This window comes from Plectropomus leopardus, chromosome 5 (genome assembly GCF_026936395.1).
Source record: "Plectropomus leopardus strain MGB_pleo_1.0 chromosome 5, ASM2693639v1, whole genome shotgun sequence".
NCBI classification, from domain to species: domain Eukaryota; kingdom Metazoa; phylum Chordata; class Actinopteri; order Perciformes; family Serranidae; genus Plectropomus; species Plectropomus leopardus.
The window spans coordinates 35,100,317-35,118,340 of record NC_142180.1 but is presented as its reverse complement, the minus strand read 5'-3'; the positions used below and the strand labels follow the sequence as shown (position 1 = coordinate 35,118,340).

General features: G+C 39.3%; 1 protein-coding gene across 4 annotated transcripts in view; it reads left to right on the top strand.

Annotated features, from left to right (window-relative positions):
• Positions 1 to 18,024, top strand: part of lpp (LIM domain containing preferred translocation partner in lipoma) — a 191,538-nt gene that overhangs the window by 150,813 nt on the left and 22,701 nt on the right. For all 4 annotated transcript variants that reach the window (XM_042483690.2, XM_088078082.1, XM_088078081.1 and 1 more), the window contains one exon: positions 6,705 to 6,874. In XM_042483690.2, coding sequence (XP_042339624.1) covers positions 6,705 to 6,874 — 170 coding nt within the window. The remainder of the gene's footprint in view (positions 1 to 6,704; positions 6,875 to 18,024) is intronic.

Here is an 18,024-nt window from a genome sequence, read left to right as displayed (position 1 = left end):
CTCAAATGTTCTCAGAAACATGAATCATCTCATTGTTTTACTGCAGTACAAGATTGTCACCCACCAGAGGGAGCATTTATTGGTCTGATGTGTTGCAATGCATGCTGGTAGTTGTAGTTTTTCCATCTCTTGAGCAAAATCAATGTCCTTTTTCTCAGTTATGTCTGGTTATGAAGCACCAATTTCAAAAGCATTTGCACCTTTCTACTGCAGAGACAGCCTAGTTTTATGTGTGGACCCTTTTTATGTTGGTGAAATACTTTTTTTAAATCAGCTCTGATAATTTTAGGGCCATCTGCAGTAAATATTGAGACGTTGAATGATTGTTGTTTAAACATCTTCTCAAAACAACCTGTTATGGTTAAAAAATGGTTCTGAAATGAAAGTTACATTACGTCCTTCCAGAGCGCCCGTGTTGAAATTAGAGCTGGGTGATAAATGATAACGATATCAATCGCGATATTACCTTTTTCTCGATTGAAATATGAACGCATTCCAGCCATGTCAGCTCGGCTCTCATTCTCTGCCAGTGTCTCTGAATGTCCACTCGCTCTCATTTTTCGCCAGTGTCTCCACCAATGTCTCCACCGGTGTCCACTCCACTCTCATTCTCTGCCGGTGTCTCCACCGGTGTCTCCGAATGTCCGCTCCACTCTGAATCTCCACTGGTCTCTCCGTCTGTGTCTGCTCAAATTGCACAAATTAAATTCATCTGCACTCGTCACATCTCAGCCTTTCATACCCTCAATGAAAAACAAACATAAAGAAGTTATCGGTATCTTATCAGCCACGAGAAGCTGGAAATCGAATCGAAAATCGGTTGAAATAATCATTATCTTGCTTCACTGGCTATGATATCTTCATCTCTCACTCAGGAGTCAAAGAGAACCTTTAAGCTTGACAGAAATAGTGATTTGATGTATATTGTGATATATATAGATATCAACTGACATGAAAAAAATTATTGTGATAAGACTTTTCTTTATATCGCCTAGCCCTAGTTGAAATACAACATCAACGTGACAAAAAGCAAAATAACCTGGTCATTTAGCACCAGTATCTGTGTCTTTTTACTGCATAGACAGCTCGGTTTTATGCGATGACCCTCTTTATATCAGTGAATTATTTCTTTAATGCATTCCTTGTCGCATCATTGTGTTGTTGATAGTGAAACATATGCAGCAGTTGAACGTGTTGTCTGTTTTTACCACCACATCTATCGGATATTTTAATCCAAGCACAAAACTTTAGTTGAAGTCCCAAAATGGATTTTGTGGTTCTTTTATTAGTTTTGGATACGAGCTACAGTTGCCGGCTTTGCCTCTGGGGTTTGCAAGGGTTGCACCAGCAGAATTGTATTCTTTAGTAACATAGTGTGAAAAGTTTGGTCTCCCACAAAAAAGTTCCTTGCGATCCTTCTTTACATGCACGATCTTTGATTTCTGACGATGTAAGATCAAATTGAGCTGCAAGTGTGCTCCCTCTCTGCCTTTCATGCTGCTTCAATATCACGGCGTGAAAAAACAAAGAAGGCAAAGACTGAGGGAAATCTGAAGCGTTCTGCCACTCAACATCCCCCATTCCCAAACAACAGCGTCTCACTGCCACTACAAATACATTAGAAATCAATTATTTATGGAACAGAGTCAGGGCCTCTTTAATCTTTTCCTTTTATCCAATTAAATTGTCTAACCATTCTAAGCCTCTATAGCTCACAGGGAATGTGCTTCTTTAAAAAAAAAAAGAAAAGAAGAAAAGATTTTCTCTTCAGTCCTTCTTTTGACTTTCGATGTAACAGAGAAGAGACACTTCTGAGGGTTGAAGAATGAAAGGAAAGAAAGTGAGTAAAGTGTAAATGAACTCCCCCTCCCGCCCCGTCACCATTGCATTGGTTCTACAGGAACTATTTGAAGTTTTGATATTAAGACTCTGGTTCCATTCCCTGCGCAAAGGGACGCTGGGGAGCGGTGAGGCCTTTCATGATTCCTTTATGCCCAGCTGAAATAGTTCGAAAGTATTTGCGATCATCTCCACAGGGGTAAATACGATGTTGCTTCAATTGCTGTCCTGTATTATTCAAGAAGTCAATTGAAGTAGTGTCTTAAAATTGAAAATGCTCACTTCCTGACGCAGACGTGTGAAATTATTGATGTGAAGCATTGTAAAACGCCCTGCACTTGTGTCTATCATCATACAGTAAGACTGTTAGAGGGAAAAAGTTACAGACGCACTGAGAAGATTTACATTTTTACACTTTGTGGAATCATTTTCTTACCGCACAATGAAGCATGTTATATTACAAAGATGCATCAGAGCTGAATGTGAGACTCAAAGTCTTGAAAGGCGACTTATTATGCTTTTCCTTATTTTCTGTCTTATGTTACAATATGCAGGCTTCCATTAAAAAATTTAGCAATACTTAAGCAATATTTTAGAAATGTCGATAAAACACAATTGAGATGACTGCATTTCCACTGAGTGATGTTATGCAACTTCTTCTTTAGCGATAACATTTCAAGAAGCATGGCGATGGATGTTCAAAACATGAGCAGCTTTATTTCTATTGCAGCCACCGCACCTTCAGTGGGAGCTCGTTATGTGACGCAGTAACAGCTCCTGTAGCTCCTGCTGCATCGTGAGCTGTAGCATCATGTGACCTATAAAAGCGAGAAAAGTGTTTCCATTGCAGTTTTGCAAAATATGACTTTTTCAAACTGCCTGAAATACCACCTCATGTGAATGTAGAGTCTTTTTTTTTTCAAAATCGACACGTTTCCATGAGGTCTATTTTATATTTGTAATTTCAAAATCGTATAGGGTTGTTGACAAGGAAAGCAGGGTGATGCTAACTTGTTCATTATCCTGCAGAAGAAAACCTCATCCCTAGAGTACTCTCATTATTGTTTCGGGTTTTATTCTTTATTGTGCAAGTGAAAGACAAGTCAATCAATCATTATCTGAGTGACAAAAATTAATAAGCAATTATTTTGTTAATATAATTATTTTAAGATGAGGCGCTGTCTTAAGTTTTTGAGAAAAGAAGGCCAAACACTCTCTGGTTTTGTAATAGTAAACTGAATATATTAATATTTGGGACTGTAGGTGAGCGAGAACACCAGCTGTCAAAATTTGTCATCTTTGGTTGTAATAGGAAATCCTTATAGATATTTTGTAGTCCAGATGATTAATTAAGTAATCAAAAGAAACTAAATCATGTCTGTCGTGACATACTTCACAGTGCTTTAAGACTCTTATTTTAAATTGTTTGTTTGCTGTATATATTGAGCAATAAAAAAGGCCTACAGTGTTCAGAGGGCGACTGTAAGCAGCCCTCAGCTGCTCTTTCTTACATGATCATGTGAATTCATGTGTGGGCTGCTGATGTGTGCATGCAGCATGGCATGACATGTCTGCGGGAATGCATACACTGTACGATACATGTGTCTGTGTTTGTATGTACTCGTCTACATGTGTGGTATGTCTGGTGCAAAGAGATTTTTTTTAACTGTGTATATGTGTGTGTGTGTGTGTGTGTGTGTGTTGGGGTAAAACTGTGTACACTGTACACACAGCCGCGCACAAATAGCTCCTGAGGGCCCTCGCGATCACAGACTGCCAAAAGGAAAAGGATTTCCGAGAGGTTTCCTTCTCGCTATTTAAAGTGGGAGCCCTGTGGGACATGTTTGGCATTCTCATCCACTCACTGAAGATGGCCTGTGATCTGAAGCCACTAACAGGCTCGGCGTGCGCCGTCTCTGTCTCTCGCTCACTCTCTCTCCCTTTCTCTTTCCCTCTGGCTCTCTGAAGTGATTACCCTGCTTGTGATTCCACTGACACCCACATGTCCCCCCGAGACGTGCCTTCACTAGTTTGTTTAATCTGCCTCCCCGTACAGTAGGTAACGCAGCCATAATTGAGGTGTGGATAGAGCAGTGGGAGCAGATGAAACCAATAGCAGGTTTTATGAAAACTTGTCTGCGATATACGTCGTGGATGACAAGAGTCGCTAAATTAACGTACAAAATTCAGCTGTGATAAGAATTCAGAATGTTAACAGCTGAATGTCTTCAGCGGCAATCTGTCAGCGCTGTGTTTCTTAATGTGTCCCCAGGTAATAAACGATGAATCCCAATATTAACCCTCTGAAACCTGGGCAAATTGATTTCTTTCCGAAAGAAGGCAATGAGCAATAAAAGAAGAAGTGACACAAAAATAAGCAAAAGAAAAAAATAGTAAAAAGTACAAGAAAAGTACCTGAAACTGGATAATAAATAAATAAATAAATATTTTCAAAATTATTTTCCAGGTTTACTAATATCTTGGAATTTGCAGAGTTTTTGCCAAATTGCTCAGTGCCTTCTCTTTTTTTTTAAGCAAACCGGTCTGCTCAGATTTCAAACACTTAAATACATGTGAAGGTAAAAGCAGCACAAGAAAAGTGACGTCAATCTGGGTTTCAGAGGGTTAAAGAAAAGTCATGTGCAAACAGCTGGACTTTCAATAGCTGGTATGTGTTATGGCAAAATTTCTGCTCACTCAAAAAACAACCTAGATATCTGTGTTATCTAAGAAAACGAGAATAAGGATGTAATATATTGAGAAATTTGAGACACAATGCATTTTATTGCATTTGATGCACACTGTACTTTTAATGTATATAACAATATACACAAACTTAAAAAAAAGTCTTGATTATTCTACTTTTTCTCAAAATGTTGCACCTTTATTCTCAAAGTTTCAGAATAAAAGTCCTGTGCTACTTTCAATATTGTTATTGAGGACAAATGCACGTGTTCTGAATATCGAGGGGGACCTCAAAGATATGCCACTGACAGGGAGCAGGTTTTGTTTTGCAGGGGATGGTGATCCTTTTTTAATTTTCTGCATTCTGGGTTTTTTTTATGCTCTAATTTATGGTATAGATATCTTAAAGTCTTTTTATTGTAGGGGACAAACGCATGTGTTTTAAATATTGAAGCCGAGACCTACGCCGAGGATTTCTTACTGGAAAAGTTGTGGATCCAGCTGTTTGTTAAGCAACTTTTCTCAGTTTCCACTGAGGCTGACAATAAGATAATGAGTTATCTGAGATTAGGATACCATTAGCGGGCCTCGCAGTCAAGCAGATATTTGATCTCAATAACATATGACTTCCAAAAGTTGTGCTGATACCTGAGACAGATTCCGCTTTACACTCTGTTTGAATTTTTTGATATGAAAACAGCGAGTGGAACTGTGAAAATGCAAGCATCAGATACTCTATCTCCCCCGGTTAGTGTCTCGCCTCTGTCTGTAACACGCTTGAACTGCTCTGTTCAGAACATACAGAGTGTCAATCATCGCCCCAAATCAGCCTTTAGATGAAGCAAAAAAAATGAAAAGAAAAGAAGGAAAAATGATCCATACAACTGAACTTGAATTAATTAAATATACTGTATCATACTTGCTCTGAGAGATTGAATCTGTCTTCAGATGTGTAAAAAATAAAACATTCTCAGATATCGTTTTAAACCCTATTATTGTAAGATACCAGTAATTAAATTGACAGTGTTATTAATTGGGTTGAAGATAACTTGCATTGAGTCGAGGACATCTTAAACTCAATTAAAGATATCTCCAACTCAATTAAAGATATCCAAATGCCATGTCCCGCAATATGCAATCAGGCTCTTTCTGGCGCAATAATATCAGTTCACTTGTGCCCCCTTCTACAAAGACTTAGTTGTACTTCTAAAGTTTTCTTTTTATCATTTTAAGCCTGATTTTTTTTTTAAATAGATGTCGTCCATGTCACACTTTGGTGATGTGTATGGTTTCTTTAATGTGGCATAATTATAGTATTTAATCCTTCCTTATCCAGTGTTTGAAAGAGAAATGAAGATTAGGAACCTCTGACATCAGAAATGAAGCTTTTAAAGGAAAAGCTCCAAATTTTTTGGAACAGTATAGTATGGGTGGATGGATGTGTAACACAGCTCAACACAAAGCCTTTCAGACACAGTAGCAAACATATTAAAGGAACAGTTCACCCCCAAATGACCATTTGCAGATCAGTTATTTACCCCTTGTTATGTTGAGTTTATGAAGAAAACTTTGTTTTTTTTCTGGCATTCCTCGTAACAAAGAATCCAAGAACTGAGCATATTCTCAGTAAAGTGAAAGTCGAATGGGTCAACGTTTAACGGCAGGAAAACAAAATCAAAATATCTGTTCACAAACTGTCACACAACTTGTGCAGTATAATCCAAGCCTCATTTATCCAGTCGTGCTGTTGTGTTATTGTGCCTTGTATTATAGCAGAATTAATTGTACTTGTAAACTGTAAATAATTGAAGTTCTTGGTCAGCAAATTCAATCTTACAAAAATAAATAAAATTGAATAAATAAATGAGCAGAATAGTATCAAGATAAAATACTGTATATTTGACCTGGTTGTTTTTGAAATGTTTCACGTTCCTGAGAGTGTGAGCGAGTCTTTGCACCCTGCAGGACTCTTCCTATCAGCTGAAGCTGTGTGCAATGATCAGAGCGTCTCTCAGTGCATGAAGTCACACTTTACAGCTTCATGACAACATACACGTTTGGATCATTTTCTTTAATCTTAAGTGTTTTCAGTGACTCTTGCTTTCCTGATGAATGTGATTTGACCTTAAATATCTGTGGATTTATCCTGAATCTGTTCCCCTCCTCTTCCTCTCCCCCAGGCCGCTGTGCCAGCTGTGGAGAGAACGTGGTGGGTGAAGGCACCGGCTGCACCGCCATGGACCAGGTCTTCCATGTCGACTGCTTCGTCTGCATGACCTGCAGCACCAAGCTGCGCGGCAAGCCTTTCTACGCGGTGGAGAAGAAGGCCTACTGTGAGCCCTGCTATATTGTGAGTAACTTTGTTCCCTTCAAACCCGCCTGCCTCACCGCCTCGTGTTGGCTCTCTCTGGTTATTTATGTGTCCATGTTTCAAGTGTGCACATTATGACATCAGAGGGGGGGCGCGTTTGAAGACCTGCGCCTGGAATGTTCATATTTATTTTTACTTCAGGCAACCACGTTTTATCAAAGCGCGGCGAGCTGCCACATCTCGCCACACACATCTTCATTTCCTCTTTTTTTTTTTGGTTTTGTTTTGTTTCTGGTCACTCAGTGAAACTTCTTCATGGTGTCTTCCCCTGAAAGTGATTCCCTGCAGTTACTCAGTGACACATGTTGTTGACGTAGACAGGCAGCGAGGTTCGTTTTGTTAAGTGTTCAGCGACTCGTGTCTGATATCAAAATGCAAGTTTTTGAATGTGCTGCTACTTTTAGCTCAGTTTAGTTCGTGTTTGACTTCAACAGTATCACACTGGAGGGTGCTTACTTTAGTAGTGTGTAAACAAAATGTAGCTCTCAAAATTAAGATGTGCGATCCCTGTTTCCACAGAAATACAGATTCTGACTAATAACTGGAAAACAATCAGTATATGAAATGAAACCGAGTTTACTGCTATGACAAGCAGGTCGAAACGTAGTAAAGACCTGCAGCGGACACGTTTTCTAGTCCCTGTTCAGTCCGCTGGCCAGCATTGACTAAATAAATAAACTTAATACCACAGAAATAAACATAAACAACCTTAGCTTGCTCAGATATCTGCTGAAAAAAAGATGTTTCTATACACACATTAAACAAACCTTACCTGTATTTTTAAGATAGTAGCAGCTGTGTTACTGTCACAGCTGATGGAGGACGCCAAAGGACGACAAGCCCATCACTTAGCCTACATTTCCCATCATGCCTAGTGCTGGATTCAGGAGTGTTTAGTTTGCAGTTAATTTTGCTGTTTTATGTTCACGCACACAAATGTCGGTTTTTGTCAGTGTTAATAATGTTCAGAGCTCAGTGATGCAGTAACTCCTCCTGTAGCTCAGCAATGCTTTTGTCTCGTATAAGACTTAAAAAGATCTCGGTCTCTTCATCTGTCCTCTCAAACCACGCCATGTTTTTTAGGAACATCATGTGACTCTCTCTTGTGCATCATATAACTTCTAAAGGCGAAAAAAAATTCCATTGCAGTTTTGGGAAACGTGGCTTTTTCGGATCACTTGAGATACCACCTCAAAAACTTTTTTGCGATAAATGGGATTTTTTTTTTCTAAACTGACATGTTTCCATTAGGAGGATTTTATATTCGCAGTTTCAATTTGTGCAATTTGAGGGTTAATGGAAACCCGCCTACTGTGGTGTGAACAGCTTGCTGTCCCCAAATGGCCAAAAAATCAGTGGATGTAGGTTTAAGACACTTGTCACCTGCGTCACCTCATATGTGCTGTTAATATTTAGCTTTGACAGTGATATCAGAGCTAAATATTAATATTTTAGATATGAATTTAATTATCAAAGCTTCAGATTTAATCTCAGTAGAAACGGCAAATACACAAGGCTAGCTCAAAAGTTGTCTTGGCTACCTGTTTTCCAGCCAGTTACATCCTGATAGATTATTACTTAGTTCTCCCTGAATTATGATATCAGAGATGCATTCATTGTTTTTTTAAAAGAGGATTTTCACATATCTCTTCTTTGGTGAATTAGATGATGATTACACTTCCACATTATTCGGTGAGCTGATGCATAACTATCTGGAGTTTCAGTTGATGAGCAGTCAGATATGATTTTAATGCACTTTAGTTATTAAATGAGTGTTAAAATCATGTTATAATGTAACATGGTGCTAATTCTCTTTGTGGATTACATAAAACAGAAGATTCTGTCTCCTCCATTTCCTCTTTTTGTTTAAATCAGTCTTCTGATCAAAAGTTGACCCGACTGAAGAAATGACTGGCAGTGCATTGGGATGTCCCAGAAGGTGTTTTCACTTATTTTTTTACTTTAGGGTGTTTTTGTTGCTTTTTACACAATTGTGATCTTTTTTTCTGTCTCTGTGTTGAGCAACACTCATGAAAGAATTTTCTTGCACAATATTGTCAGGAAAGATGTGTCATTTTTCAAAACCGCAATGAAATTGTTTTGCAGAAGTGGTTCCCTCATTCAGTTTCTTTAGCATGCGGTTCAGTTTCAGTCCAGTGGCTGGATATGACGGGGTCCACGTTTCTCAGTGTCAGCAATATTAGGGGTAAGCCTGCAGGTCATTCCTGGAAGCTGAGATGGGAAGTAGCTGAGTGATGCAATCAGGCTTTACATTGGAAATTTTGGGCAGTAGCTTAGCTTTCACTCTTGTTTTTTTTAAAAGAAATATTTGATGAAGATTATTGGATTCAGTTTGTACAAATTTTAAAACTAAATTTTGATGAGGAAGAAAGATGTGTGGCATAAAAAAGACAATATTTCTCATTGTGCTTCATCAATGTTGATCCCTTTTTTTTTTTTTTGTACGCCTCTGTGCCAGCCATGATTGGAGTCACTGAGTTTTCAGTTTATCTGTCGGCCCGATTCTCATGAACATGATTCCTCAGGAACGCTGTAGGGAATTTCTTATAATTTACAAAATATGTTTTTGGCCATAACTCAAGAATTCATGAACTAATGACAACAAAATTTCTAGCTATTATTCAACATCATAACTCAGGAACAGATGGGGAGGCATTTGGTCAGAAACAGAATTGGTGAAACTTGAAACTGCTGATCGTACACATCTCCTGTGCTGCTGGGTTGAAGATGTCTCTGAAGCATCCATGTACATCCACAAAAAACTAAACTTAATACCTTTTATTAAATTCCTAAAAAACATCACGAGTCTAGACAGACATGGATGTAAGCTGCAAATTGAAAGGTTGGCGAGACATAAAGCCACATTGTGGTTATTCTTGTTTAGCAATGCACAACTATAATAATTTAAATCATGCAGTTAATCAGTGGAGCACTCTTTTAATATCAGGTTGTGAAAAGTTTGATTTTTTAAAAATAAATATCTTCTTTCATTCCTGTAGCTGGTGAACAGTAAAAGTCAGAGGGTTTCTGCAGTTTTTGCTGTGTGTTCAGTGTGGCTCCTATCCTGCACCGGACAGGAGCCACGCTGAGGTCACGTTTAGACGAGAACGGCCCTGTTTAAAATGGAAAAGTCTTTCCTTTGCATTTCATAACATTGTGAAAACAATCCTCGTGTACACAGATCCGCAGAAACAACCAAAAACGCTGTAGTATGTGTGCCGTAGTATGCATGCCAGGCCAGTAGTTGGCGATGTAACTTGCATGTCTGCACATAAAGGCGTTCCTCTATAGAGCGATGAGTGCGAACAAACAGGAAGACGATGGCGAACAGAGAACCGTCAGCTTTGTCTGGACAAACACAGTTCGGCAGTCCGCTATTGTTGTTATTTTCGTCCTCCTCGCACGTGGTTATTTGTCTGAAACGTAATGTTTATGTGGCCACGATGTCACTGTTCTCACAGGATCAGCGTATTGCCAGTTTCCATGGCGACAGAACGGGTGACGTTTTTAAAAGATTATAGAACCCGGTTTCAAAAAATTGCGTTTTCAGGCCTTCGAATCACCATTGGTGTGTGAATAAAAGGTCAAACAGTAACAATGCTAATGTTTCATGCAAGAACCGTTGCCATGTGAACGGCCCCTAAAACAAACGTTATCGTGTTGTTTTTTTGCCAACGAAACACAAGTGTTTCCAGATTGCAGACTGGATTGTGACTGGACTCGTGTTAGTACCAGTGCAGCCTGCTAGAAACTAACAGATCAGGACTGTTATCAGCGGATGAAGGATGAAACATCTTCATGATCAGAGCCGCTCAAAAATAACTCCTGATATTTACAGTAGTTGCTTTTTAGAAAACATCTTGGAACGATGGTTAATCGTCCTAAAAGAAATAAATCCAAACACACACTGATGTTGTTGATTTTTCTGATACAGCACATTAACACACACATATGTCCCCTCCCATCACTTGCAGGAAATGGCTCGATGTGCACTTTACCAGTAAAGTTGAGCTCCATGACGCTTAAACCAGCAGCAGGCCATCTCTTAAATCAACCCTTTTCAGAGGCACTCACTGTGATTGTAGTTGTCTTGTCTGGAAGTTCTCCAACTCTGATACATGCGCTAAAGAGGAACGGGATAATTTAAGAACTTTATTTATGCATTTCATCAGCATAAATGTTCTTCTGGCACAAGATCAAAAGGATGGGGGAAATCTGAATTTCTTAATGAAAGTAATTTCTTCTTCTTTTATTCCCATCCTCAGGGTCATATGCCTCTGTACGATTAGAGAATGAACGTGAGAGTTGAGTCTCTGAAGAGAAATGTCATATCCCAGAGAGAAAGTGGAAAAACTTCAAGTTAGCCTTCAAGTCAGTCAGTCTAGGAATCTCTCAGAGAAAACCAACAGTAATGAAATACTGAGAGTTTGTTTTTCAACTCAGATTTCTTTTCTGCTCTCAAGGTGCCACCTTAGATTGACAGCATATGCAACCATTATTAACCCTCTTTACCATCCTTCAACTGAACTTGATTAGTAAAATTTTACTTTAATTACAGATTGCATGAACTAAATTAAAAATATCAATCTAGAATGCCTAAAATGTGTGTTTTGGATTGATTTTTTTAGACTGAGTAGAGCAGTGCATTCAAATCTCTTACTGTGAGGTAAAAGTGTAACCACTCCACCACCGTGCCGCCTGTTGCTTGTTGGCTCTTAAAGGTTTATTATTACTGAATGTTTTGCGTGACAACATTAACACTGCACATCCTTGAGTTCTCTACAATACACCTGCAGAAAGTCGGGTAGCTCGGACTAACGTTGTTCGAGATATGTGAAGGACACACATGCAGGAGTCTTTGCCTTATTGTTAGATTCTGTGTTATATACTACATATGGATCAAAATAGTTTATTTAATGATACAGAATAAGTAAAAACAACATTTTAATTTATCTGCATAATGGATAGTTTTCTCAAACGGACTGAAAATAACTTTTTAGTGAAAAGAGTATAAACTCTTTTTTACCGTGTATATTTTGATCCCATATGTTCTGAACTCTAAGTGTGAAATAGATTTTTTTCACACCCTCTGGCACTGCATTACGTTTGATGTAGAATATCTTACAGGTATAACAGGTGCCTCAGGAAACTGGCTGTGTGTAGAGTCTGTGTAATGCTATGCAAAAATCTATTAATCCCTTTGCCAGGAATTGCAGGAATACATTTTGCACGCCACGCTGATTGCCATCCAATAAAGTTTTCTGCCATGTATCAAAGTAGGCGATCAGCAGCGCCCTTATCTTGGCTCAGACTTTACATATTCTGTGGAACAATAGCAGCATTTGTATTAACGAGATCCATCTCTTCCGCTGGGTGAATTGCCTCATTCAAACTGTTTGTCTAGATATCGTTAATTCCTTTTAGTAATGTGCAGGAACTCACCCACATCTGTTATCGTCTCCTGTCTACATCCTGATTTTACAACCTGTTATCTCTGTTGTCTCACCGACCGCAGTCACACCACCGGCCCACACAGTGCAGGGCAGAAATCAGCCTTTGTCCTTCCACGGCTGGCTTCCACAGAGGACTTATCGCTGCTTATTTGAATACACAAACATGTTGATAAACTCCACAGACGTTCAATTAATGTCTTGTTTTGCATGGAGTGCTTCGTAATCGTGTTAATGTGTCAACATCGGGTCGCCGTTGTTTTTTTTTTCTCTCCTTGTCTGATGTGTCTCAGCCTGAGGTGTCCCACAGCTTCCCCCATCCCGTGTTTGCACACATGATAAGACTCAAAGTGTGAGCGTGTGTGCAAACACCACCCAGCGAGCTGTCCGTCATTGTTACTCAGAGACAGCAGTTTTGAGTTTTAGTGCCACTAAGTGTTTTCCAAGAAAGCTCTCATGTGAAACATTTTGCGGCAGATTCAGAGTCCCGCTGACTGTATGTTTTCTGCAAACTGTAAAAAATGAATCACATGGCATCAGAGGGACGCAGTGGGGCCGGACGAAACGACAGCAGTGTTTAACGTAACAGCCAGGTATTTTAGCTGAGTCTCCACTAATTAAAGACCCAGTAATGTCACCAGATCTACGATTATATTATGATTATTTACACTTTGTTGACCCAAGATCTGAAGTAATCCTTTATAGAAAGTCACAGATTTCAAACTTAAAGGTGTACTATGTAGTAGAGGTGGGTAATAGATTGAATATACTCGAGGTATCATGGCTTGTTCTACGTGCGATATAAAAATGACTATATGATGACCATGGAGTATGAATTGTTTTTTGTTACACCAGCGTTTCGGTTCTTTTGCTCTCGTCTTTGGCTCTCTGCCTCCCACAGACACACACAGAGCAGGGCTTTTGCAGAGCTCAGATTGTGACTTTTTAGTCACATTATATTATTACCACGGAGCACCAGCACGACTTGTAAATGTTAGTAATATATGAAATAAAGAGATGTTAAAGGTGCTACAGTATCTTTTTAAACTGTCTGCTGACGCTGACATCCAACCGTTGACAGGAAACATCAACATTAGGTCCTTCAAAGTAAAAGCATCATTTGTCTGGCTGATATATTTAAATCCGTAAACCGTATTTCATAACGCGTTTCTGGGATTTTGGGACATTTCTCGGATATTAGGACAATTATAGGATTTTATGATGTCTCAAGGATTTTAGGACAAATCTAGGATTTTACGATGTGTCTGAGATTTTTGGACAATTCTCTGATTTTAGGGCATTTCTAGGATTTCAAGACATTTATGGGATTTTAGGATGTTTCTAGGATTTTAGGACATTAGGGGCTAAGCTTGGACCTCTGTCGAGGGATGCTGGGGATCCTCCACTGGCACTTTCTTGATAAACTAGATCTATTTTTATGCTATTTTATGCACTCTGGCACCTTATGTATACCAAAAAATCGAAAAAATCAATTCCCATTATGAATCACTGTATTTTTATTGTGAATTAGAAAATGATTGGGGTGCCAAGTGGCACCTTATCAGGGGCCAGATTTGGCCTGTGCGCCATAAATTGAGTGTCACTGAAGTAAAGGAAGACGAAGCTCATTTGTAATACAACTTTTCTTTGTTGAAGCTGCAGTATGTAATTTTGAAGAAAGACAGTTGACTCTTGAGTCTCAGTCCCAGGTCGTCAAATACCAACACTTTTGGTTGGTGGTTCGGACCAACTACCGACCCAAGGTTATCTTTAATCCAGCTAATGTATTACTCGCTGCCAAACCTCGCCTTGGAATATATTAACATGGGCTCATTTGGTCTGTGCACCATTCATAGTTTAATTTGATTTGGCGTGGAAACGGCCCTGGTTACAGGCATGGAGAATAACTACAAATATCCATTTTTGCTGATAGACTATTTTATTATTTGCTAATGCAGGTCATATAGAGAAATCAGTATTTAACTGAGAGTTTCATAGTCAGTTAAAAAGTCCTTGAAGAAGATTAAATGTTTACCTTGTTTAATTGACTCACTCATCTTGCAGTTAAATGCACATGAATGTGCAGAAAGTTGAAGGTTTGAGGTCTTTTGGCTTTTTTTGAGGAATGCATTCAGAGCTTTCTGAAAGCAGAGATATGAGGCGTAATACATTTAAGAAGAGTGCTCCACTTTAGAGGAAAAGTGCTGTAATTTGACAGGCCAAGAGCGCACTCAGTGTGCCGGCTTTTGTATGAAACCACCAGCTACAGACAGCGTCATGTGTTATGATGATGTCCAGGTATGTGGTGAGTGTTGCGCTCTGTTGTTTGTGTTTGTCTCAGAGCAGTTTCTGTGGGACATTCATGTCTGCGGCTGTAATTACAGAAACATTAGATATAATCCTCAAGATTTTTATGAAATTAAATTCTGATACATGAAAACTGACATTCACTCTCAGTTTACCTTCTTTATAGTCATTGGTTGGGTCCGCCATTCATACAGGGATTCACAGAAAACGATGCCCATATAATCCAGGTTTTTTTCTCACCAATGTCAAGCTCAATGTTTACTGTTCACTCTGCTTTAGCCAAATCAAGCAGCTGTATTAAAGGGATACTGCACAGATTTTCAACCAGCAGTTTATCAGAGCAATGTGAGAAGTACATGTATTGGTGAAATACTTATTTAAGTTACTGCTAATGCTAAAACAATATTTCCTAATGCTGCTTGGTTAAGGATCAGTACCCCCAAATCCCGAATAGTCAATAAAATAATAAATATAACTCCAACATAAATCATTGTACATTAAAATCAATGTTATTGGTTCTTCTCAGTCCAGGACATAATATGTCTCAGTGATAGTTTTGTGACTCCAGCTCGCTCGTCAGGTACCAGCAGTCCACCACTACGAGACCTGAGATAGTTTGACCACACGTGGCAGGCTAACAGATATGCTTAACATGTGGCCATATTTTTGCTCTACAGAAATAAAAGAGGTTTTAATTTTCTCTTCTAACTCTCAACAAGAAATCCTGGCCAAGACAGGCAGCAACAAAAGTTACAGACAACATGGAACAAAAATACAAAAACCAAAATACCGTATACAACAACAAAACAAACAATATTAAATACAAAAGAGCACAAAATAAAGTTACCACAACGAAGGACTGAAAAGTATGTTAATATGTGCTTTAGAAAAACCATAAAAACAAGACAATTAAAAGACCAGCTAAGATAAACCCTGACATTGGCATGTGGAAGAAATTTAACACTATGAATTACTCCAAATCCACCAGTTAACAGTCAAAATATCTCAAATAGTATCTCAAACACTCTGCGGCTCACACCAAAACAATCTGGATTGCCGACGAGCACCAGAATTAGAGTCAAATTCGCCTTTCTGTGTAAGGCTAAAACCTTTTACGCATTGACTCATGGAAACTCATTTCTTCAGTATATTCGCTAAACTAAATAGACTCATTTTTCACAACCTGCCATGAAAAAAACTGTGTAGCAAATGAAGTCATTATGTTCCAGTAGCCATTATACCTTCTAGAGAGTTCAAGCCAAAATGTCACCACATCTATTTGAAACTATACTCTTAGAAATGAAGAGTAATTTTCTGACTCCTTTCACTTTAGGAAGTCTGCGTCTAACCTCGAGAGCATATCAGTTAACAGAGCGGAGAGCAACAGGGACTCTGCCTGTATCTGATAGCCTAGCTGGTCTTTGAAGAAGTTCAGCCGTGGGATTCGGTGTCACGGAGGTTAATTGCTTACACGGGGCAGCGAGCCTACTGTTCTTAAGTCCATTCTGTCCTCTGTATCTGCCTTGTTGCTAGTTTTTGCAAATTTCTGCAGCTGCTTAAACGGCTCTTTAGCCGCCCTTAGCTTCAGGTTCCAAATGGATAAACACGTCCATTCAATCTGCTTAACTGACACCAGTGAATAGTAAAAGGGTTGCAGACAATGCTCAGTTCAGCGTTTGAGGCAGAATCGCACACCCACTCTCCTGTTTATACTACCACTTCCCATGAATATAGATCATCCAAAGTGCAGCCGGTTTAAGTGTACTGTAATGAGACTGATGTAAGTAACACAAGGTCACGCCAGGAGCAGAGCTTCATATTGAAAGAGCAGTAATAAAGAGATAGGGATTTGCCCACACAAAAACCTTAATCTATTTCTCCCTCTTTTGACAGAATTTCAGAGACCACCAAGGTCATGGACGCCAAAGTTGCTTGAATGTAATTATGTTCATTATCTGGTGTTGTACTATGGCTCTGTTATTTAAAATAAATGGGCTTTGGTCTCATTGGCTCCGCTCTCCGAAAGACTTTCCATTCTGCTATTGTAAAGGAAGAGCAGCGCGCAGCGGCCCTGACCTGCCAGTCACCAGGAAACGTTGGTGATTGACTGATGAGCTTTCACCCTCCGTGTCTGTTTGTCTGTCTTGGAAAGTGGTGATGTCAGTCTCGGGCCTCACCCATTCATGTTGCCTTTTTTTATGGCTTAACTGCTTCTTTTTTGTGTAATTAATTTTCACATGCACACCCACTTTTTCAGTACAAACTCTTGATACGAATTTCTATCACCAGCAAGGACGCTCTCTTAAAGAACGGAGCAATTTATCAAATTCACTGCAGTGCATTTTCACACAAATTCACATGTACAATAAAACAAATGATCTAATTTAAAAATATAGATCCTAATTAGTTTCTATAAAAATACAAACTTGGCCAAACTGACCTAAACATTGACAATTTAAAAAATTACAATCCATTTTTTTGTGTTTCATCCATAGACTGTTTATAAAGATGGACGATGTGTACCCACGTACTCCTGCTGCTTAAAGTAAAGCTAAAATAACGGACATGGCCACTGCCATCTTGTGCTGGTGACGTCATTCGGAGCTGAAATTCTGCGCTGCAGCGATATCCATGGTGGGGTAGTTCCCGCCAAAATACCTGTTTGACCAAGCGAGCAGCAGACGAGCAGCCCTGATGAGTGGGTTCACACAGCTGACAATGATGGCAGAAAATCCTCTTATTTTAGAAGTAAATAACTCATTAAAACTGAACTTATCAAAAAAAACACTTGAACAAACATCAGAGTGATGAGAACTACCTTCAGTGTCAGAAACCATCTTTGGAAAAATGTATTTGGCGTGTACTTTGAGTTTTTAGATTGGTCCATGTCCCATTCACTAACGTGGAGGGGCGGACTTTGTGACCTATACTGCAGACAGACACCAGGGGGCGATAGAGATGTTTAAGTTTGATTTTGGGGCAGCTGTCATGTTGTCCGTCTTTTCATCAACATCTACTTTGACTGTGGGGTATGTCTAAAAATGAGGTTAGGATCCACTGCTCTGGTTGTGTTTACTGAATTTTGCAAGTGAGTTCAAATGCATTAAACAATCTAGATAGCAAAGGGAAGTCACCCCGGGCAGCACAGCAGCCAGAGGCGACAGGCATGGTGCCAGCTGTATTGGGGCTCCTGGTAATGGACGTCCTCCACAGCACATCATAGCCCACTTCCCTCCCACCTAACAATGGGATATCCCCAAGAAGTCCCCTGCAGCCCCTGCTGTCATTGACAGAGGGGATATACGATACAGTACATCCAATCACATTCTGATCTCTCCTCTCACATGCAGT